We start from the raw sequence: 22,030 nt of genomic DNA on the forward strand, positions 1-22,030 counted from the left end.
ATGTTGCTACGTTACGGCAACAATGCATTTATGGCAACAATACGTGCTACTAGGGTGATGCGGAATTCTGAAAATGAGACAGCTGATGTCATTTGATAGAAATGTTTGTTTGTTGCAAGCTTGGCATGTAAATAGATGTAAATGACATTGCAGTCTTTAGTCTGTTTTCATACATTTGCCTTAACTTTTATTAGGTTCCTTTTGCAGACCACTCCTCGCAAATATTGTGGTGTGTAACGTACGTTACAGTCGGTCAGCCATGTGAAAAAGGATTAAAATTATGATCTGATAATCTGTGGCTCAAGCACTAAAACATTTTTAGAGTGCCACTATTAGGTGCTCGTTCCGTTAAACATTGGCGTGCCTCATCCGTCCTAACCGAGAGAACTAACACAACGAAAGATGAAAGCGAATTAGGAGAGAATGGCGAAACAGTGAGGAGGAAAGCAGAGTGTTGCACAAGACTACGAGATGGCACCATTGTACTTGCAAGCTGCGCTGGCGAAGCAAAAGTATTTGTGCCGTCGGGACTGAAGCTTATCGCTACCTCCACCAAGGGACCGACAAAGTGAAAGCATGCGCATACAGTGGGGCTCACATTTCGCATTAGGAATTATCGTAATCATTGGTAATTCTTTTTTAGAAGCATACTTTTATGTGACAGTTTTATAGAAGATTAGACTTCACTCTACCAGTACACTATTGCATATAATCTACTACAGTAAAGCTTTTCTTGTTTTTTTGCTGCCGATTGCAACTCAGAATTTGCTGTATGCCTTATTTGCTTTGCAGAATGCCAGACAGACTTGGAGTTGCCCGATATTTGACTTATGGAGGAGATGCAGCAACGTTCTTCAATGGCATTGCAATCAATCGGCATTCTCTGACATACAAAGATGACCGCTCTTATAAATCATACAAGCCTACGGTGAAAAGCACAGCAGCGTAAGTGACAACGTGTTTGTCATTTTATGTGAGCTTGCATCGAAAGAAATTTTTTATGCAATAGCTGTGAGATTTGCACAAGTTTTTTCACAAGTGTCTTGTGTCTTTCTTTAATGTTAGTGGTAGCAATATACCGTAGGGGTGTACGAATAGTGAATTTTGGAATCGAATATGAATCGAATAGTGATCACACCGAATCAAATACAAATCGAATACTATTCGAATAGTTTTCAAATAGTAAGACAACCATTTTCAAAACAGTCCTAGAACTCTACAAAATTTTATTTGAAACAAATATCCACAAACTTTCACCGAAGAACATTATGGTTACTTTTAACCAACTCAAGATACCTCAATTATGATAGCTGAGGTAAGCTCATATACAGCAGTGACTACAGTAGTCAGTTGTTGCCTGCATTTAAATAAAATCGAGACATAAAAACTAAACAATTTTGAACTGAACACCACAAATACAGCTAAAGATGTAATGAAACAGATAAATCTGCCGTCACAGCATGCACCTCGGCACCGAAAGCATGTAAATAGCAGTGTTGAAACGTCAATCTACGAGATAGGTTTACGAACACACAATGCTTGCTTCTGTTGTTATTCATGAAGCTGAATGCAGTCGTATGAGCTGCCTTCGGTTATTACAAGATGAAGACAGGAACTGGTTATTGCGATGCAGCTGCAGCATGGAAAAATCCTAGTAAGAGCGGGCTTTTCAGAAAAAACGCCTTCATCTGGTAATCAGTATAGCTTCGGCAGTCTCGTAAAAGCTCGCGCTGCATGCACATTGGTAATTCAGTGATTAAAAGAAGAAAAATGGCCTTTAGATGTTCGAAAGCTTCGTTGTTTTGGGGTTCTCCGGTCGGTGCTGATTATTCGAAAAGTATTAGAAAAATATTTGGCATTTCGAATATGTTCTATTCGAGTCGAGTAGTGAATCGAATAGAATGTTATTCGATTAGTTATTCAAAATTTTCTAATATTTGCACAGCCCTACTATACTGGCCATCATACTTTGCTCAAGAAATATATATATATATGTCTGTATGTATGATTGAAGAGAAGGATGCATGTGCAAAATATGGTTTTATTAACGTTTTGGCAGGTGTGCCAGCCTTAGTCAGAATCAATGATAGAGGCTGGCCCACCAGCTAAAACGTTAATAAAACCACATTTCTTACGTGCATCCTTTTGCTTCAATCATCGATCGTACCTGACTCGTCGATCTTCATACCCAAAATACAGGCAGACAGGGAGGGAGGGAGGCGAAGGTATGGATGAATGAAAAATTTTCGAATTTTGATTAACCTTTTATTCTCTAGCCTGTTGTGGACTCTCAGAGAACTGAATTGCTGCTCGCAGTGTTTCGTGTGTACAGAGAAGCCACCGTCGTGCTACCATTGACATTTTATCTGACAGATGTCATGTAGGAAGAATGATCCATCGGTAAAGCTGCTTCCCTCAGTGGGCTTTCCAGACCTGCAGAACGTTGTTTTTTTTTTTTTTTTTAAAGGAGCGTAGACACCAAAATTGGGCAGTCAACTGACTACATTGTGAGCTTTTCATGCTTACAAGAAATGCTGTGACAAATTTTCACAGAGAACAAACGGTTTAAAAGTAACACTTAAATTTTGATGTCTATAAATGAAGTATGGCTTCTTTTGCAGACTCACTGCGGCAAGCATCGGCATGGACATCGGGAGAAAGCTGTGAAAGGTGCAATGTTGGAGATGTGTACAGCAAATATGAGGGTGATGCCAGCGGATCAAAAACAAAACAATTTTGTACCTGTACTTGATCGCATCCAGGCAGGCAGACACGTATGGTCAGATTCGTCTGATGACGACAGTGTCGACGACATGCATCTTGTTGCCAGGAGACCCAGCTGTGCGTTTTGGTGTCACTGGTTCTGCGAGGATGAGATGAACGTGCGAAATGTAGCAGATGCCTTGCCAATGTCACCGGTTTGGTACTGCGCATCATGTTGCTATCAGGCAATACTTATTTGCTTCCTCATTCAGAGGTTTTCTCCCTCTTGGTGGGGATTTTCGAAATCATGAAATGAGCCTTGTAAATTGTGTGATATTAAATATATGGAGACTATCGTGCAGTTGCTGGTTATTATCAGGGTCCCCAATAAATGGCCTTCCACATAAAATAACCAAATTCTTGTGGAAGGTTTTAATATCTACACTCTTTTAATGTTAAGGTGACATAAATAGTGAATTCTACCCTTACTGGGCAGCGGTTAAGTTCAACGCCCATAATTCATAAATTACACCGTCCTCTTATAATCAATGTTTTAAACGACTTGCAACAAGTGATTAGTCAAACCAGCAAGGGCTGCAGGTAAGTAGGTGTAAAAATTGTCTTACAAAAATAAAATGCAGTTATTGCTTACCAGTCTGCCAAGCAAACAAAATTTTACAATCATTATAGTGAGACTCTTAAACTTGTGCTGAGGCACGTTCACCGAGAACAAATAGTCTTAAGGGACTGCACTCAAGAGGAGAAAAGTTCCAGAAAAATAAAAGCTGGCTGAAGCTCGTAGTTCGTACTACAGTTGAACCCCGCAATAACGAAATTGGTAGGGAAACTGAAAATTTTCGCTATCGCGAAATAATCCAGTACAGATGGGGAAATGATCAGCAAAATGAAAACTTATTGCCAAAACTCTGTTAACTTGGCTTGTCGACTGTTTCCATATAGTCAACATACAGATGTTCCTTCGCAGTGCAGCATGTTGTGTTATCCAACATCCTCACCGTGTGTGCCGAGGAATGCCCACATCGTTTCGAAAGCGTCTAAGCCACGTGTTGATCAAGCCATGGCAATCGCTCCTCTGTTGCTGCGCGGCTGCCGCAAAACACCGAGTGTGACGCAAAGACATTTGAGTGCATTTTGGGGTATGCCAACCGTGCCTGACCAGAAAACATGAGGGGTGACATCCTGTTGATTTTTGTTATTGTGGGATTAGAGTTTAGCAACACTTCGTTGTCGAGAAATACGAGATGCATTGAATCCTATGGGTGTTCATCGGGGACTGGAAATTATTTCTTTGCTGCGTGGTTTCGTGATTGTGAGTTTCGACAGCATACTGAAGTCGTAAATGAAGCTATCATTTCCTTAAAGAAAAGAAAGTTCGGAAGCATGTGGCACACTCTCCGCAACACTTGAAGGGGAAAAGCTGCTTCACACTTGGTTATAGTACAATCAGGGATCAGAGCTCTTGCAAGGCATAATGAGCAGCAGTGTGAGAGACAGGCAAAGCAAGCAAGCTCGTACAGTGAGTAGTGCTGAAGCTTGAAAGTGTTTGACAGCCTTATTATTTTACTCTTCTGACATGACATCTCGACATTCAATATTCTTTTGAGTAAAAGTAGTGGTTCAATAAGTTTTGAAGTTAGTAATACAGGATACGTTGCAACACCAATGCCAATAATCATGCATCATTCACAGGCTCCAGTTGTGGGCTGAGCAGTCATTGTGCAAGGAAGGTTATGTCAAAGCTTGACATTATGAATATGGATATAACGAAATTGTCGGTTATAATGGAGTCATGTGGTGAGGTAATCAATTCCCAACATGTGGAGCAGAGCAGATGGCCACACAACATCTGCCTTTTCGGTGTAGTTCGGATAATGGAAATTCCAGCGCTCAAATGAGGGACTAGGAAAGAGGTGGGGCGCACACGGCACATGATTTAGTATGTCTCTGCTATCTCGCATACCACCCTGCCCTTGAAATTCAAAAGTATCTTGCTGTTTAATAACTCCACTGAACAGCCGCAATCTTACAATCGTAAAGACTTGTTGGATAATGGCTGGCCCTTCAAGGAAGCGCTATGTTCCCACTGACACGTTCACCCATCATTCCGCAACCAATGCATTTATTTCCAGTACGTGAATTTACGCAGATTACATATCCAGTGGACACTTTTAACCATGGAAACGTACACTCAGAAGTCCACCCAGTGTACGCAGAGAACTATGCCTCTGAGTGTTGTGGCTGGGCATTAGTTTTAGATGGGCACTTAGGCCGCAGCTGAAGGGCCGCTCGGCTGTGTGTACCACTAGGTGATCTTGGAGGTGGCACTTCAGTATGAAGGCCCTGGGGCACTCGGGGCACTGGAAATGCTGGCCTTTCTCGTGTGTCAACCGGAGCCTCATCAGCTCTACCTCGAAGACAAAAGCGGCGTTGCACTTGTCGCACTTAAAAGTGTGCACTCTTTTCGTGGGTGCACAGGTGCCTTAACAGCTGCGTCCACAAGGGAAACCTGCAAATCGACACAAGATACGCCGAGCAATTAAAACCTGCGGTGAAGACGAGAGTGTAAAATTCAAGGAACTTCCTGGAAAAAAAAAGAAATTCAAAGCCCTTCCGCTACTGTGAAGTGGGCCTAGTGTATATATATATATTACCATTATTGACTGTGTTGAGCAAATAAAAAGATGTACACTCAAAGATCCCGGTGTTTATTCTGAGCATGATGCATATTTTCTCATCAACGGCAGTCTCAAAATGAAATCCTGTAGTGCGTACGAAACTGTGTCCTTTCGCAAGTACAGAAATGGCATGACGTTTGTTTTTTATGCATTGTCTTGGTCTATAAGACAAAATTGTTCCAGTCGTTCTGCTACGTCGACAAACATAAACCTTTGGTTACTTTTATGCCATGTCCACTTTTTCGAGGCAAAACGCTGAATTAGTCGAGTGAATCGGTGCACCGAAAATTTCTACGCACCCGATTTACACTGTTCGGTAGGGATCTCAACCAAACCGAACGGCGTGAATCGAAACTCCCAGCCAGGGGCGTAGCCACGTTAGGGCACACCCGGGCCCGTGCCCCCCCCCCGAAATTTTTTTTTGCCATAGCATACAGAGCAGAAAATGACACTCGATCACATCTGCCTGCTCGTCCCCACTACAGATCAAGGAGGTGCCCCCCCCCCGAAAAAAATTTCTGCCTACGCCCCTGCTCCCAGCTACTTTATTCTTGTCTCCGCTCTCCTCGCCTTTCCCTTCCCCGCGTTGTGAGAGAGTAGGCGAAGGGAGAACCGGTTATGGAGAGGAGGACTGCCGCGTCTTCTTTGCTTGCCTTGTCGGTTGCCACCACAACTTGCGTAGCGCCGACAGCGGTGGCAGCGCTCGCGCGTCCGCTGTACCTTGTACGCCTTGCATCTCACCGCACGTTGTGCGCAGTTAAAACGGCATTCGCCGTGGTGGACTACATTAACAGCCATCGCACGATTCGCACCACTGCACGGAAATCCACGACGGCCGAAGAGCAGCTCAGGCGCCATCACGCTGTGAGGCTGTTGAGCACACCGACCCAAAGTAGCGCACCGAACTTGCACAGGCAAACTCGGAAGCGGTGCATTCATGAAGCGGTGTTCAGCACGTTGCGCTTGACGAAACATCGCTCGTTGAATAGTTCAAACAATGGGAAAAAATGCCGTTGTGCACTGCTACACTGCTGTCATCATAGAGAGAGTGAATCGCCGCGACCGCTCTTCCAATATAAAATGCCCCGAAATATGTCGCACTTCCGTCGTAAGGCCGAATTAAGCAATTAATGCGACAGCAACTTGCACTGTCAGGCTAGCAGCTTAACTCCTTTACGGTTTAGTTTGGCGTACACGCAATAAAACGCGGACGTAAAAAAACGCGGCCGCTGCAGCGACGCACGCTTAAAAGCAAACTGCGGCCAAAGCAAGCTACGAGCCGTCTCTGCTGATCCCCTGTTATGATAAGGCGCGCAGCCGCGCCCGGCGGTTCAAAGTGCGCACCTGGAGTTGGAACTTGGGAGCCGCTCGTCGGGGCCCACGGGCGTTTCGCGCGAAGAAAGACTGCCGGCGCCTTTCTCCCTCTCCACTTTAGCGATATCATCGGCCGCCCCGGCAGAACAGCCCCACGCGCCCCGGCAGGCTTTCTGTGTCTCACATAGAACACACGACCCCGGGGGTGATGTCATCGCCCTTTGTGCGCGCCGACGCGCCGTAGTCCTTTGAGAAGGGAAATTGCCATTTCCCAGCCTCATCCCCGCGTCATTTTTTTTTAACTGACGATTCCTTTTGCCATTGGGGAAGAGATATTATTGTAGAAACATAGATGGGCTTTGCCTTTTTCGCCAGTTAGCAGTTAATTAGGTCCAGAAAAATCGGACAAGCAGTGATGCCAAATGTTTTACGGAACAGCACAAAACAGGAAATGCAATCTTGTTGCAGAAATTTTCAGCAATGACAAAACAACAGTGCAGAACCCTTAAACTCCTCAGACTAAAAACTCGCGCTTACCAGCCACAGCTCCCATCGGTCCATTTAGTACCTCCATCTGTTCAAAGAGCCCTCACATGAAATAGAGCGAGTGAAGAAAATTACATGCAATGTCTCTGACAAATTCACAATATGGGGAGCTGAAAGTTTCCCACATATTCTACATTACCATTACATTACTTATAGCTTAACATTTATAGTTTTTAATATTCAGTGGCCATGAAAATATTCTGCTGCCTTATTAACAAAAACGTAACCTTTTTTTTGCGCGAATATCTACATTGTTTTTGGTTTAAATTGTAATGTTTTGCCAATACCAAGATATTATGAGGTATATGCTGTCAAAGATGGGCTGGGGATAATTTTTTAGCACACACTGTGCCCCTAATGCATGATACACAAGCTTCATTGGAACGTAACTGCATTAGACAGGATTTCATTTGACACCTGCCATGGTAACTTAGCGGCTAAGGTGCTGGGCTGCTTAGTTGAGAGTTTGATTCCCAGACATGGTGGCTGCATTTCGACAAGTACAAATTGCAAAAACACCTGTGCACTTAGGTACCCCAGGTGGTCAGAATTAATCCAGAGCCTCCACCATGGCTTGCCTTGCGATAATTGTAGTTTTGGCATATAAAAACCCAGAAATTATTGCGATTTGATTCCACGATGTTGTCCTAAAGCCACTAAGCCACAATGGCCATGTGCAGTTAATATTTTATGTTCATTGTCAGTTACAATAGCCGCATTTCAGTGTAATGCAAGAATGCCTTTTTATTGAATATAGAGATCATGTTGAAGGACCTAGTAGCACGCAATGTTGCCACAACTTTGAAGCAACTTTCTCAATGTGACGGCAACGTTGTGTCAACATCTGGTGTTGCTCCTAAGGCCCGAGCTTCTAAAACTTGCCGAAATGCGAAGAAGGCGGTACAGTGGGTACTAGCCATCGTTTTAATCTGGCAGCAGAGATTGCACGCTTGCAGTTGCATGTTCAGCAGGGGTGTGCGAATAGAGAAATTGAGAACTGAATCGAATACGAATCGAACAGTGATCATGCCGAATCGAATACGAATACATATCGAATACTATTCGAATCGTTTTTGAATAGTAAGGCAACTATTTTTCAGACAGGCTTAGAATTCTACAACTTTTTATTTGAGACAAATATTCACAAACTTTAACAAAGTAACATTACCGTTACATTAAGCAATAAAAGATACCATAATTATGTCAACTGAGGTAAGCTCATATACAGTAGTGACTAGATGTAGCCTTCAAGGTATTTTTTAACTAGGGTGAATGCAGCAGTTACTTCAGTATTCGAAGTGGTACTTTGTCACCAGCTTTTAACTAACACAAAGACCAAAAAGTTAAATAATTCATGAACTAACATCATTAATCTCATGATAATGGATTGCAGACACATCCGCTACGGCGACACAAGTTTAAAGCAAAAATTCCTTCATCCGGTGATGAGTAAAGCTTCGATAGACCAGTAAAGAATTGACCTGCTTGCATCTTGGTAACTCACTAATTGCAACAACAAAGGCGATCCTTCGTTCTTCCAACGTGTTGTTCCTTTGGGGTTCTCCCGTCGGTTCTGATTATTTGAAAAGCATTCGAAAAATATTTGGCAGTTCGAATATGCGCTATTTGATTCGAGTACTGAATCAAATAGAACGATATTCGATTTGTTATTCAAAGTTTTCTAATATTCGCACACCCCTAATGTTTAGACATCATAGCAAATGCAGTGAGGCTGACAACATAATGGCTCGAAAGATTGGAGCAGTTTGCTCAGAGAAGTCCACTTTGACCCACGAAAAAACTCAATGAACACTGATGCACATGATGAATGTCTTTTTTACCTTTACATTGAAGCCACAACTAATTTCTCCTATGCTCACTTTCGCTTTATTTGGTCAAGCCAATTCCTGTTGTCTAAGTATCCAAATCGAATTCATTAAACTTTTAAAGCAACAGTCCATCAGTGTTTTTTATACATATTCATGGTACTGTCATTTAGGTAGGTCACCCTGAGAATATGTTTTTAATTATCTAGTATACAGATTTTTCCAGCACCGCAAAAAAATGAATTGGACAAAATGCAGCTGGCAGGGACGGGATGCCATCTTCCGTATGCTACATGGGCGATACAAAACAGCATCCTGGAGATGAACGAAAGAAGGGGAACTCTTTTTTCAGGGGCTTGTTTCTTTGTTAGCCACAGCCAAGCGAATCCGACAGACAATTAGGCCAGGGAAAGCATAGGGACACTAATATGAAAAGAGTTGAATCTTGGGCGAGTTGGTGTTTGGACATAAAATACCATCGTAAGTAGCGTAACGAGACAGGACAACAGAAAGGGACAGACGAACACAGGCACAATTGTCATCATTAATCGTAGTGTAGCGATTGTGTCATTTGTTCATGGCGAGGGCTTCCTTGTGCAAAGATCACATGTAACCTGACGCTCACTCGCCACCTTGGCTATGAGCGGTGCTGGTTAACACTCGCAGGGATTACATGCACAGAAATACCCAATGAAGTGGATGGGGAAGCACCTTCTGTCGTAGCTCAATTGGTAGAGCGTCGGACAAGTATTTCGAAGGTTGTGCGTTCGGATCCCACTGATGGAAAGGGCGATTTTTCATCCATTTTAATTCATTTCAATTTAAGTCACAATTACTACACTACAACTAAAGACAACAATTAACGTCCCCTGTGCTTTCCTTGGCCTAATTGTCTTTAGGATTCATATGGTTGCATCCTGAAGACACAATTAGAGATATCGAACAAGCAGCAACACCATGCGCTTACACACATTTTTTATTCTACCGCCACATTGATGGGAAGTGTGTTTCAAGGCACACACCTACGGTAGCGATGGTGGAATGTATGACCGCTCTGTGCATTTCCGGCTGTGGGTGACCAACTGAAAGTGCTGCACGAATCCCTTTCCGCAGAGGTCACAGACGAAAGGCCGCTCTGCTGTGTGAGTCTTCAGGTGCTCGGTCAGGTCGCACTGGAGCGTGAAGGTATCAGGGCAGTGAGGACACTTGTGGTTCTCGACAGCATTGGAGATGTGAATTTTGCAGTGTTCAATGAGCGACGCCTTCTGGACGAAGGCAGCGCCGCAATGTTGGCACAGCAGGCGCACGCTTCTCTTGTGGCTGCCGAGATGCCTTGAAAGCTGCAGCTTTGTGCTGAACCTGCGCACAGGTAAGACGCACATTGATGCCGTGAATTGTGTAAACTTTCAGCACAAACCTATATATTGGATGCCCGACATCATGCATGAAACTCTGGGAAAAGACAGATCATATTACACAAATGCAAACAAGTGCGCGTTGTTTGATGCCCAGTTCAGAAACTGCCAATACATTTTTTTAAGGCAATTAGTTAACATTTCATTAGTTCTAAATATTTAAGCGTCAAGGTAGAGAGATCGAGAGCAGATGAAATTGCAAAAAAAACAGATGTAATCAAAGAAACTACGAGAAGTGTCCGGCATGCGTTGGAGAGAGATAACCTTAGCCGATGCCTACGATGCAAAGTTGTTAGCAAACTGCACATATACATGTTAGTGCCATCATATACATTAACAAGAGGTCAAATCATCAATACGAGCAAAGAATACAAACTGGATTGCGTACTCCATGGGACACAGGTTGCAGTTCAAGTTGGTGTATCTGGTGTTGTGATTCCGCATATGATCTCGCAGCAGAGTGCGATGGCCGAAGACCTTGCTGCAGACCAGGCAGCGTCGCTGATGCTTGTCCGGATGTGTCTTCTCGTGCTCCACCATCTCTAAACGACGCGGAAAATTGGCACCGCAGAGGCTACACCAAAATGGCCACTCCTTCCTGTGCACAACGGAGTGCTGGAGAAAGACATCGTGCGTGTCGAAGGCTTCTTTGCAGAGTTCGCATTCGTACTGAACACCGCCTTCGCCGATGCGTTCATTGTCTTCCTGACTACCTGTCACCTGCAAGGCATCATCCGTGGACACTGCTTCAGACTCATCACTACAGGAATCTGGAAGCTCCTTCTTGGCGTGAATGAACCCTGGATCGGCACATCCTGAAAGTGTCAAGAAAGGAGATTTCAACTCAGAATGGCAAAAGGTTGAGCTAGTTCATAGGCAGCCATTATGGACAAAACTACAGCATGTAAACATAAACACAAGAGAGATCTCAGTATTCTGCATCACTTGTTAAACAGAGGGAATTAAAAAGGAATAGAGAAGCATTAGCGACAAGGTCTGCACAACGTGAGCAAGAGTGCAGCACATCATTCCATAAAAGATCTGCAGCAAGTTGCTGGGAGTTGAAATCAGTAGCTGGCCTTGGTTCTGCACTTAGGCTCTGAAGCCCAGGCTCCTGCACTGAATTCTATGCATTATACAACTCACTCAATGAATCAAGCAGCAAAATATCAAGCTCAAAGACAAGAATGCCTTTTGAAAATTAAGCCAAGAAAGACCCATTCAAGATACATTTGTAAGCCTGGATGATTTGCACAGATGTCAAACACAAAGGAGAATGCTTAGAAAGTGGCATGCACAATGATGAAACGTGAACATAGTTTATTAAGCCTTCTTGCATATCATTCTAGTCTGCTCTGTACATACAATGGACTGATCATATATACAGAAGTGTTCAAAAACACACGAAGTGTGCCCTAGTAAGTATATAACATTATTTAATGCCGCTGAGGCGTCAAAAAGTTCTTGCCCAACCTACTTTTATCACTTTGCACACAAATCATGAATTTAGGGAAAGTTCACTCATGTCATTAAAGGTAATTTTCAAAAATTACAAACAAAAAATTTACATAGTTGTACAAATGGGCAAGTGTTCAATAACAAGAGGTAATGAGTGCCAGGGGATTGAAAAATAGAGAAGCATCAGCCATGACCATTTCTTATAGGGACAAGAAACTATACAAGAGAGGTCTTAAGCAACTTTCATCTTAAGATATTCTGTTCTCATCCATTCGGTTATCTTATCAAACAGCAGTTCTCACTAAATCCCTCACCAAAGGGGATAAAACTAAAATAAAACATACAGCACGTGAACATGACCACACACGGCAACACCAAGGAATGATTGTGCAAAATTAAAAGCATGAAGCAGGGCCCCGGAGATTAATTTTTCTAGCAGGCTCAGCCACAACACAACTTGTGGCGTAGCCAGAGGGGTGGTTTGGAGGGGGGGAGGGGGTTCAAATTCCCCCCGAAATTTTTACACTTTGTATGTGTATATATACGTTCACACATACAAAACGTGCACGAACATACATAAAGGGGAGTTGGACCCCCCTACCGCCGCTTCAAAAAATATTTCTGGCTACACCCCTGGCCACAACTGTTTACACTGTCAAACTGTTAAGCACAGCGTGGCATCACAGCAATACAAGCGTGCAAAACTAAATTTGCATAAGCCCCAGACTACAACTTCACCAGAGTTTCTTGACTTTCTGGTGCAGCTATAAAGCTATATGTTGTGACATAAAAGTGTGTTACAAGTGGAAATGAAAGCGCACAAGCATATGGGCCAGCCTACAGATATTTGTTGACCAAAAAAAAATTGTCAAAAACAAGCAGGTAGTACAGAGCTAGTACAATGCCATAAAAAAAAGGCAACCCTTTTGTGCTTTATCTAAGGGCTCCCTCCAAAAGCCTTATGATAAACATTTGTGATATCTAAAGACTATGCCATAGGCAGGGCCGTAACTAAGGGGGGGTTGAGGGGGTTCTGACACCCCCCGAAATTTCTTCATTCTTTTTTCCGGTGATAGTTAAATATTTACACACCTTCACAGCGACCACCAGTTGCCAAAGTTGGCTGTTCTACGCAAAAATACGCCCCGAAAAAAATTCCTGGGTACGGCCCTGGCCACAGGCATATGCCTCATCAGGCGGAATAGAACACCTTCATGAACATCCCATGTGCAATCACCCATGTTTTCCACAACGCTGATGGTTTAAAAATATGGTTGGCATGTTTTCACAAAACTGATGGGGTGTTGTCAACTTGCCCTTCGAGTGCATGTGGGTGCAGAGTAGTACATTAAAACACATTTCATTGACAAGAATACTATATATGCGTCGACTGTGACAATCATCATTACACGGTTTCTCTTGTCATGTTTTTGCAACATATAAAGTGGTAATTCAACAGCAAGCACCGAAGCTTCACAAAAATTGCGCTGCGAGATGCCCAGAGCGAGACATTGATGACCACACTATGCACTAGTGTTAGTTCCCTAAATGTCGACCACTAAGCAGGAAACGGAATGTCCACGGTGCGGTCCTGCAGTCTACAAGGATGGTTGTTTACTGCATATGTGGCTGTGGTTTCGCAAATGAACGCGCTGCACGAACGCCTTCCCACAGAAGTCGCACACAAATGGCCGCTCTCCCGTGTGAGTTCTCAAGTGGTTGTTCAAGTCAGACTGTCGATAGAAGGCCTTCGAGCAGTGATGGCACTTGTGGCGCTTGAGATCGTCCCGATGATACTTTCGGTGCCTCTTGAGTGACACATTGTCGGCATAGCTGTTCCCGCACTGATCACACTCAAAGCTGGCATGGTTGCCGTGGTTACGCAGATGCTTTATAAGCTGCTGCTTTTTGCAAAACCTGCAGGTAGATGAAACACATGTTACTTGTATGTTACCGCAGAAGGTGTGCTAATCTTCAATGGGCGCATAGGAGCTGTTGCAACTAGATGTTGCCGAGAATTTTAAAAAATGATGAAGAGCTTTATGTGAACAGTGACCATTGCGTGTTAATCACCCACTGTACATGCTAGTCATGAGTATTTCTCTCATTCCACATGAGTATGTATGTGGTTAATAAGTTTAATTACAAACTTTTAATCGGCTTACCTAATGAATAAGCCATCAGTACAAAAGTTGGGGAAAAATTTGAGAAATGACCTATCCGTTAATAAGAGCAAAGATATAGCTTGTACAAAAGCAAAGAAAAATGAAGATGGCAATGGTGGGTACATGGAATGAGAGTTCTGTCTTCTTGCTGGAATAAACTGCGTTGCAATGTGCTGTTTTGAGCTCTTCAGGTATATTGTCCTTCATTCTACTTGAGGCCCTGTTTATCCTACAACAAGCTTTTGGATTTCACGCTATCTGCAACGGGAATTAAAGTGACCTACATTGAAGAGAAAGAAAAAGTGCGAAAACTTGAAGTAAAAGAAGACAACACAGAGGGTGCCGATTAATTACCTAGCTTCATGTGTTTGTGCTTATCGCACAGTGCATCCTTCTTATATATTAAGGAAAAACACAAAAATGATTGTTCATAAAAGAAACTGTGTTGCGTGTATGGCATCTGAACGTTACTGAACCACGAGGCTTTACAGACAAAAGCAACGTATTGGCTTTTGGTAATTATGTGATGGGGGGGCACTGAATTAAGTATGATTATCTGGGTTTACATGTAAGCAATTACATATACTATTATGTACAAGTCTGCTTTAATTACTACTACTAATTATCACTGCTGCTGTGTTCTATTTTATTTAACAGGGCACAAGATTGTCCTGTGAAAGGTTTCCTGCAAAGGTAGCCGTTAACCTGTCAGTGCTCATCACTAGAGACCGGATTTTAGGCAAATGCCTATTTTGTTCCTTGCTCTCATATCGCGCCACTTTGATATATGAGCATGAATTAGAGGTTAAGAAGATCTTTTATAGTATTTTTATAGTGCCTATAAATGTCCATTTTTGGCATTTGTGCCTAAATGCTTACAACTGCCTCTAAATGCCTGTTTTCAAAATTGGCGCTTATATTAACACTATTTAGCCTGAAGTTTCACTCCCGGGAGCAGTTTGAGACCGTTATTCATATTACCACACAATATTACCTGTTCGGAACTATGGGGTTCAACCTAATTCCTTAGCTCAACCAACTCCCTGAAACAACTGCTAGCAGCAGTAGAGTGGAACACACCAGCGAGCAGTCGCTCCTGCAGACACATGGCGCGAGCAGTTGGCTAATGCGAGATAGTGGAGAGCAGTCAGCGGGAAGGAGAGTGCAAAGCAAAAAAAAAAAAGAAGGAAAAATGTGACGTGCATGTAGCTTTTCTTTTTGTAATTTACTTTGTGAGGTAACGCAGCCAGAAATTTTTTCAGAGGGGGGGGGGGGTCAACATCACGCAGGCGTTTGTATGTGTGCGTGTATATATACACATGCAAAACTGAAAACTTCCGTGGGGAGAGCCCCAAGGAAATCAAGTGCAAAGCTTCTTAGTTGAAAGAGAAATTCATCCTGGTCTGGGCATTGAACCCGGAACCAGTGCCTTTTCGGGGCAGTCACTCTGCAAATTGAGCTAACCAGTATGCTAGCAATTGGCAACGTGAGCGCGAGTTAATCAACAACTCGAAGCACACGGACACGGAATATTGCCAATGAGTTGTGTGGAATCCCACAAAGTGGCAGAAGGGTTATGAAAGGGATCTCTGACATCTATCCACTTTCAAGTGTTGCACAGTAATGGAAGAAGGAAAAAGGCACATCGTTCTTCATGTGCTTGCTTTCTCTTTTCTTCCTCCAGTTTTGAGGTTTGTGGAGAGTGAGCACGGTGTGCACAAACACGCAACTGAAGAAGGCAGTTGCTGCCTTGACAAAGGCAAGTCGACTTGCCAAAATGTTGGCTCTGGAAACATTCCATGTTCAAGGATTTTTCAACACTCCAAGCCCCCATCTTCCCCTAAAATTATGCCCTCTTTGGATGCATGCATATAAACACACATGCAGTCGAGCCCTTTTAATGATTCTGAAGAAAAAAGAAAAATGGGGCAGCTACACTCTAGTGGTGCAAAGACTGAGGAAACAGCGGAGCAGGTGACCTGGCCCTCCTCCTCACCCTAACTTCCCTTTCCCACTCCTTGCTATACTGTACCATACAAGACTATGCTATGCTTTACCCTGTTCTCTCCTTTTTTCCCTCATCCTCACCCTCACTTCCCTTTCCCACTCCCTCGCTCTAATATACTATGCTATGCTTTGCTAGCGTGCCTAGATGGCCGAGTGGTTACGTCTTCGGATTGTAGGTACGCAGGTTCGACTCCCACCTCACCAAAAAAAAATTTTAGCCAAGAATTTCTCTGTTTCTCTTTCTTTCTCTCCCTCTCCTTGCTCATTCTCTCGCCAATCAGAGTTAATGCATCTCAACCATGACACGCCGGCGCATGCATTCTGGGAGTGAAGCAGAAAGTGAAGAAGAGGATGAAGAGAACGCGTGCTGGTTCACGATGATGACAATTTCTGCTCGCGACTAACGGGGCTTCTCTGGGCTTACGCAGCTTATCTAATAAAAAATAAAGCAGGAAAAACGTACAATCCTAGTTCCCTAAAACATAGCGCAGTTTCGCTTGATAGTGATATCGCAAACGTTCGCGCCGAGGAATCACATGAAAAGGGAATGTGTCAATGAGGTTATACTGCACGAACGTACGCACACACACGTGTGATGGTGTCTGACTACCCCCTCCCCTGACAGAATCCTAGCTATGCCCCTCTGCATGAGGTCAGGTAATGCAATGCACCACAAAAGAATACAAATTGGACTGCATACGCATCAGGACAAAGGTGGCAGCGGAACGTTGGTTGGACGGCGTGAGTCCACATATGTGCTTTCAGCCGAAATTCGAAGCAGAAGGACTTGTTGCAGATCACGCAAAAGCGCACGTGTTTGTTTGGATGCGTGTTCTCGTGCTCTTTGAGAGCTTCGTCACGCGGAAAATTGGCTCCGCACTGGCCACACCAGTGTGGCCACTCCAAACGGTGCTCGACGGAGTGCTGGAGTAACCGCCTATATGTGTCAAAGCCCTCGTTGCAGAGCTCGCAGTGATACTCCACTTTGACTTCTCCTTTGCAGTCAAATTTCTCATCTGTCGCCTGTAAGACGGCATTCTTGGTTGACGATTCAGACTCATCCCCACTTGAATTTGGAGGCTCCACCTTGATGTCCATAGATCCTGGATCTGCACACCCCAAGAAGTCGAAGAGAGACTTGAACATCCTCCTTTAGGCATTAAGCAGTAATGAGCAACAAACATGATCACAGACAATTCATGCAAGCAGCAAGACTATCCAATTGCGATAATTTCCAGGAAACGTGGCATAACAGATGAAATTCAAGTGACTCTTGAAACTGGTGGCAAAGAATGCAAAGCTAAACCAGCCAGTCTAACAACACTTGGGTGTCATCTTCATGAGAGGCCAGTGAAGAGTCAATTTCCTTGTTAGCCGGCAAAATTACGTCAGCTTGCATCACTGAGGTGCTTAATTTCTGACTTTGTCTTGGAAGGCCACAAAATCGTTTTTTTTTTCTCTTCTCATTGATTTATATTTGTCATAAAACGTTCAGCAATATTTATTGACATTACTTATATAAATACATCAGCTTTGTCACCATCATCAAATACATCAAACGCAGTTTTGTCACCTCTACTTAAGACATCGAAAAGCATGCCTCCAAAGATAACTGCTAGTTAGGAGGCATAAGCATTGTCAGAGGGGGTATGGAGTGCTTCGAGCCCCCACCCCCCTGAAATTTTACGTTTGTATATATTTATACACAAAAAACAAATAAATATATGCACGAACATGCATAAAAAGGAGTTGGACACCCCTTCCCATGAAATGAAATCCTGGCTACACCACTGTTAGGAGGGTCAAGCATAACTGTTAGTGCTACTGCTAGAAATGACCCAGATGTTCTAATCATCAGATGTGCAGAGACCATGAACAAATGACATGCTGTCATAAGGGTAATTGTAGTTGCTGGGCAGCCAAAAATTAACAACCCATCAGCTAAATTGCACTTTACAGGGACATTCTTGATTATTGCAAGTTTCACTGTAAGCCAGGAAAGTTCTATCAAATGGAAACCGTTCTCAAAATGTTCTCAGTTTAGCCATTAAGCACATATACATTCATTTCACATGAACACTTCCATAACCACATGTAAAAAGCACAGCCAACACTCATAAGGCAGTTCTGCACACACACACAAATGAAGGAGCTGAAAATTGAGCAAGAAATGGCAACCACTTCTTTAGAGGAAGAGAGAATGGTGACACAGTCCCTTGTGTATTCACCTAAGACGAAGCAAAGGCAAACGCCATCTTCTTTTTCTTCTCTGTCAACTGTATTGACCCCGCCCCCCCACCCCTCTTGAAAGATTTCTGCACCTCACAAGGTTTTCCAGTTCCTCCGAAATCGGCCCACTTTTGACCATGCAACGATGTAGTGATGCTGTCATGGTGATGTCACAAATTTGGCTATCCGTCATGTTATGATGACATTCGAAGATAACATAATCACATGACTTTTTGCATCATTCGTATTGGAACCAATGCCACTGACAGAGATGGTCACTTTTCACATTTGGCGAGGCTTCTAAGGCTTTTGCCCTAATCATAAATGAAGAAACTGAGCACTAATCTTCAGAGACACGATCAGAGTGAGACTCTAGACTTAAAGGGGTTCTGCAACACTTTCCCAGGTAATCATTGAATGGCTTCATAAAAGAGCTTATCGACTCTTCAGTCGACTGCTGCAAAAATTTTTTAGAATCCTTCAGGTACGAGCGGAGTTATAGGGACTTGTCGCACGCTTCAAGCGCTTTCTCTCTTCTTTGATACTAGCGGACATGCTGCAAGCTACGCAGGGAGGGGGATGACATGGGGGCAAGAAGATGCATCCCTTTATCAGTGCACGTCATCAACTTGAGCACTTTTTTTCTGTCTTCAAATGTGCGGCTTACTTCCAGTGTGATCGCGAACGCATGCGCGGGCACGTGGCGGCATCTCGTGGCGGCCGCAGTAACTATACTACTACAATGCTCAAATCAGCCAACGGCCGTGGACTTTGGGTTTAGGTGGGGTCATTTGGGTTTATGGTATCATTTGTCGGGAAAAGAGGGAACGATTTCCAGCTGACTTTGAGAATTAATTGTGAACTCCGGCCACGTGCTGCGCTATATAATGTTTGCCTCACGTGTTCTCGGGAACCTCGACAACCAATTTGCAGCGTTTTCTGACCACGCTGAAAAAGTGATGCAGGGACCCTTTAACCACAATACACACGAGGGTTTCACTGTAAATAAAGCAAAGGACAATGTGCAGTAACAAGCACAAATACATTCTGAGTATCAACAAATCCAAGAACTAATAAAACACAACTGCACAGCTAGGCCATAGCCGAACGATATCTTTGAACATATGATTCGGCATCTTGGTGTGGCTGGTTACTGGTAAAGCTGTAGTGAGGAACTTTGGATGTCTGAATGGTTAAGGTTAACACTAAAGGCGCAGGCGAATTTGGAAAGAAAAATGTGTTGAAGAAATTGCAAATGCTTCATGGTGCAAAGGGTAGTGGGGAAAATAGAAATGGCACTGGAAAGTGTCATTTCAGCCCTTCAGTAGACATGAATGACCGATGTGAAGTTTTTAAGAAAAATTGGTCATGAAATAAATTTCACAACCAAAACAGTTTAAGTATGCATGCGTATGTTACCTGACCTCCAGATTAAGCTCACATTAAACCTAAAATGCAATGGCCAGGCAAACACTGGACAAGATTGATATTTTTAGACAAGTGCATTCTGTCATAGCAGTTGGTGGTCCCATGAAGAACTGGTACTCAGGAGCTTCTTGCAGTAGGTACAATACAGAATAATCCAGTGACATGGCATAAAGTATGGTTAAGGGGATAGAAAGTGCATAATCCGTCCACAACACGAGCACGGATATTGCACTATACATGACTAGGAACAACATAATACTGAGCTACGTGGCACTCGTCTGCCTGCTTATCACACAGTCTACCAGTAAGCCTGTCTAGCAAATTATGCACAGCAGTCTTAGAAACTATGAAGATGACGATGGGACATATAAATGTTCGGTGCATTAGTAATTCTGCTTTTTCCAATTAAGCGCAGCACATGAGAGTCTTCCCACACAAGTTGCAGAGCAACGCTTGGTTTTTTGTGCATATCTCGTCGAACTCCACGAGAATGAACCATTTGTCAGGGAACCTGAAACAGTGAAGGTACTTGTGCTCTTCTATGATTCTCTTGCACATCCTCTTGCTTTCATATATAACGCCACTCTGAAAATGCCACCGCCCGGTAGCAGTTATCGTATACTTGCCATGGTTGCATACGAGCCAAAAAAGCTTCTCCTTCATAGCAAACCTGCAGGGCAAACAAACACATGTTGACTGTCTTGTTACTGCAGAAAGTGTGTCAAGCTTTAGTGGCTCTACACAAGCAATAAATTTGAAATAACTGCATTAAATTGTATAGTTTACTATCTCAAAGCTGTGCTGTTGTATGACATATGGCATGGCTCTGCCTTAGCTTTGATGAACTGGGGTTACTTGTCATGCACCCATAGCGCAATGCACAAGTGGTATTTGCTCTTCAGAGGATGACCATCTTAGCTGGGAATCGAACCCATAACCACATGATTAGCTGCACAGTGGCGGCAATAAAAACTAAATTTGCATATGACCTGCATTGTTATGTTTTCTTAGCCTTCTTGAATTTTAGGAGCAGGTAAATCAGTGCATTACATGCATCAGGGCATACAAATAGCAGAGGACAGTCCTATGTGTGGGACACCATCGAAGCACCTAAGTGAAATCAAATCTTTCAACAAACTCTAGAGTTACTGCATTAATACAGACATTGCAAACACTTATGTTTGAACCCATTTTTGCATGTGAAGCTCGCCCATGAGCCAACTCTCTCCTACATGGCCTCTTCCACGTATAGTCAGTGCCATACTTTCTAAAACAAGCCCTGCAGAGGGGTCTGGACATTTGTGATGGGGGTGTCTTGAATACCTGTGCTAGCTAAATACATCTTCCTGTCTAATGTAAACTTAACGTTTGCTCCTGAAAATCCTCATTTGGGCAAAATTTTGCTCTTATATATGGTATGTCTTTGTTCAAAGCTTAAAGTATACAAGTGCACAAGGTGAGGACAAGAGGAAGACGCCAAGATAATGAGTGCTGACTTACGGCAGGTTATACTGACAGCCAAGAATACATATAAGCCAAAACAGAAGTTTCTTCATGCACACTGTGAGAAAATAACAAGAATGAAAACAGTACAGAAAAAGAACAAAACCAAGACGAAAAAAAAAGCCTTTGTGCATTTCAGTTTATCGGGTGTCTATAATTGCCAGCAAATGACCTGTGAAGTTATTGAAGTTGATCTGATATACCGGTTAGGTGATACCTGTGTGCCAAACACATCCATTGCTATTTTTTGCGAGGAGGTATCGTACTTGTGCTACAAACGTTTCCTGCAGGCAGCATGCGCGTGATCCAGACTCTACACAGTGATTGTGCCTACATGTTTGATCCCAAGGTTCGAAATACAAGCTGTGTTAAGTCAATGCTCCACTGTTGATACACTTATGAGAAGTGTTATCTACAATGTCTTGGGCCACTTGCACACAACGTGTGCATTGCAGGAGCAGAGGCAAAGAGCAGAGGCATGATGTGGCTTTAGGTGAAAGATAATGTTCTTCCCTCTGCACTCTGGACAAAGTAGCAGGCGGTAAAGAGAAATATTTACTTGACAATCACAGCAAAAAAATGGTCCAGAAGGCTACCAACATAGAGTTTCTTACAATAATACCTAGAGGGGAATCTGGCGCTAGTGTCTACGCGGGCTCCTTGAGACGCGCTTCAACCACCATGGGAATGATGGGAAGTACAGGCTTCGGATTTGCTTCGGATGGATTAGGTTCTTGAGA

The 22,030-nt window shown here is 43.3% G+C and overlaps 3 protein-coding genes across 5 annotated transcripts in view; 1 reads left to right on the plus strand and 2 right to left on the minus strand.

Moving 5' to 3' along the window:
• The window catches only part of LOC119372024 (ion-translocating oxidoreductase complex subunit C), a 57,690-nt gene extending 54,304 nt beyond the window's left edge, over positions 1 to 3,386 (plus strand). For all 3 annotated transcript variants that reach the window (XM_049419932.1, XM_037642465.2, XM_049419931.1), the window contains 2 exons: positions 793 to 945; positions 2,622 to 3,386. In XM_049419932.1, coding sequence (XP_049275889.1) covers positions 793 to 827 — 35 coding nt within the window. In that variant the 3' untranslated portion in view covers positions 828 to 945; positions 2,622 to 3,386. The remainder of the gene's footprint in view (positions 1 to 792; positions 946 to 2,621) is intronic.
• A 6,697-nt stretch (positions 3,387 to 10,083) lies between these two features.
• LOC119372026 (zinc finger protein 623) lies at positions 10,084 to 14,165 on the minus strand. Its single transcript, XM_049419933.1, has 2 exons — positions 10,889 to 14,165; positions 10,084 to 10,444 (listed from the first exon to the last, which is right to left on the minus strand). Exons 1-2 carry the CDS (start codon positions 11,038 to 11,040, stop codon positions 10,108 to 10,110), a joined length of 489 nt encoding a protein of 162 aa, XP_049275890.1. The 5' UTR covers positions 11,041 to 14,165; the 3' UTR covers positions 10,084 to 10,107.
• On the minus strand, positions 11,043 to 17,276 carry LOC125756108 (zinc finger protein with KRAB and SCAN domains 7-like). The gene is made up of 4 exons (XM_049420102.1): positions 17,020 to 17,276; positions 13,577 to 13,875; positions 11,214 to 11,315; positions 11,043 to 11,098 (listed from the first exon to the last, which is right to left on the minus strand). Exons 1-4 carry the CDS (start codon positions 17,274 to 17,276, stop codon positions 11,043 to 11,045), a joined length of 714 nt encoding a protein of 237 aa, XP_049276059.1.
• Positions 17,277 to 22,030: the final 4,754 nt, after the last annotated feature.

The sequence above is a fragment of the Rhipicephalus sanguineus genome, chromosome 10 (assembly GCF_013339695.2).
Source record: "Rhipicephalus sanguineus isolate Rsan-2018 chromosome 10, BIME_Rsan_1.4, whole genome shotgun sequence".
Lineage (NCBI taxonomy): Eukaryota > Metazoa > Arthropoda > Arachnida > Ixodida > Ixodidae > Rhipicephalus > Rhipicephalus sanguineus.

Coding starts and splice junctions, on each gene's coding strand:
- LOC119372026 (XM_049419933.1), bottom strand. CDS start 11,040: ATGGTGGAGCACGAGAAGACACATCCGGACAAGCATCAGCGACGCTGC. Junction 10,445..10,888: donor TGCAACCTGTGTCCCATGGA/GTACGCAATCCA, acceptor ACCTGTGCGCAG/GTTCAGCACAAAGCTGCAGC.
- LOC125756108 (XM_049420102.1), bottom strand. CDS start 17,276: ATGTTCAAGTCTCTCTTCGACTTCTTGGGGTGTGCAGATCCAGGATCT. Junction 13,876..17,019: donor CGTTTGGAGTGGCCACACTG/GTGTGGCCAGTG, acceptor ATCTACCTGCAG/GTTTTGCAAAAAGCAGCAGC. Junction 11,099..11,213: donor TGATGCCTTGCAGGTGACAG/GTAGTCAGGAAG, acceptor CGTTGTGCACAG/GAAGGAGTGGCCATTTTGGT.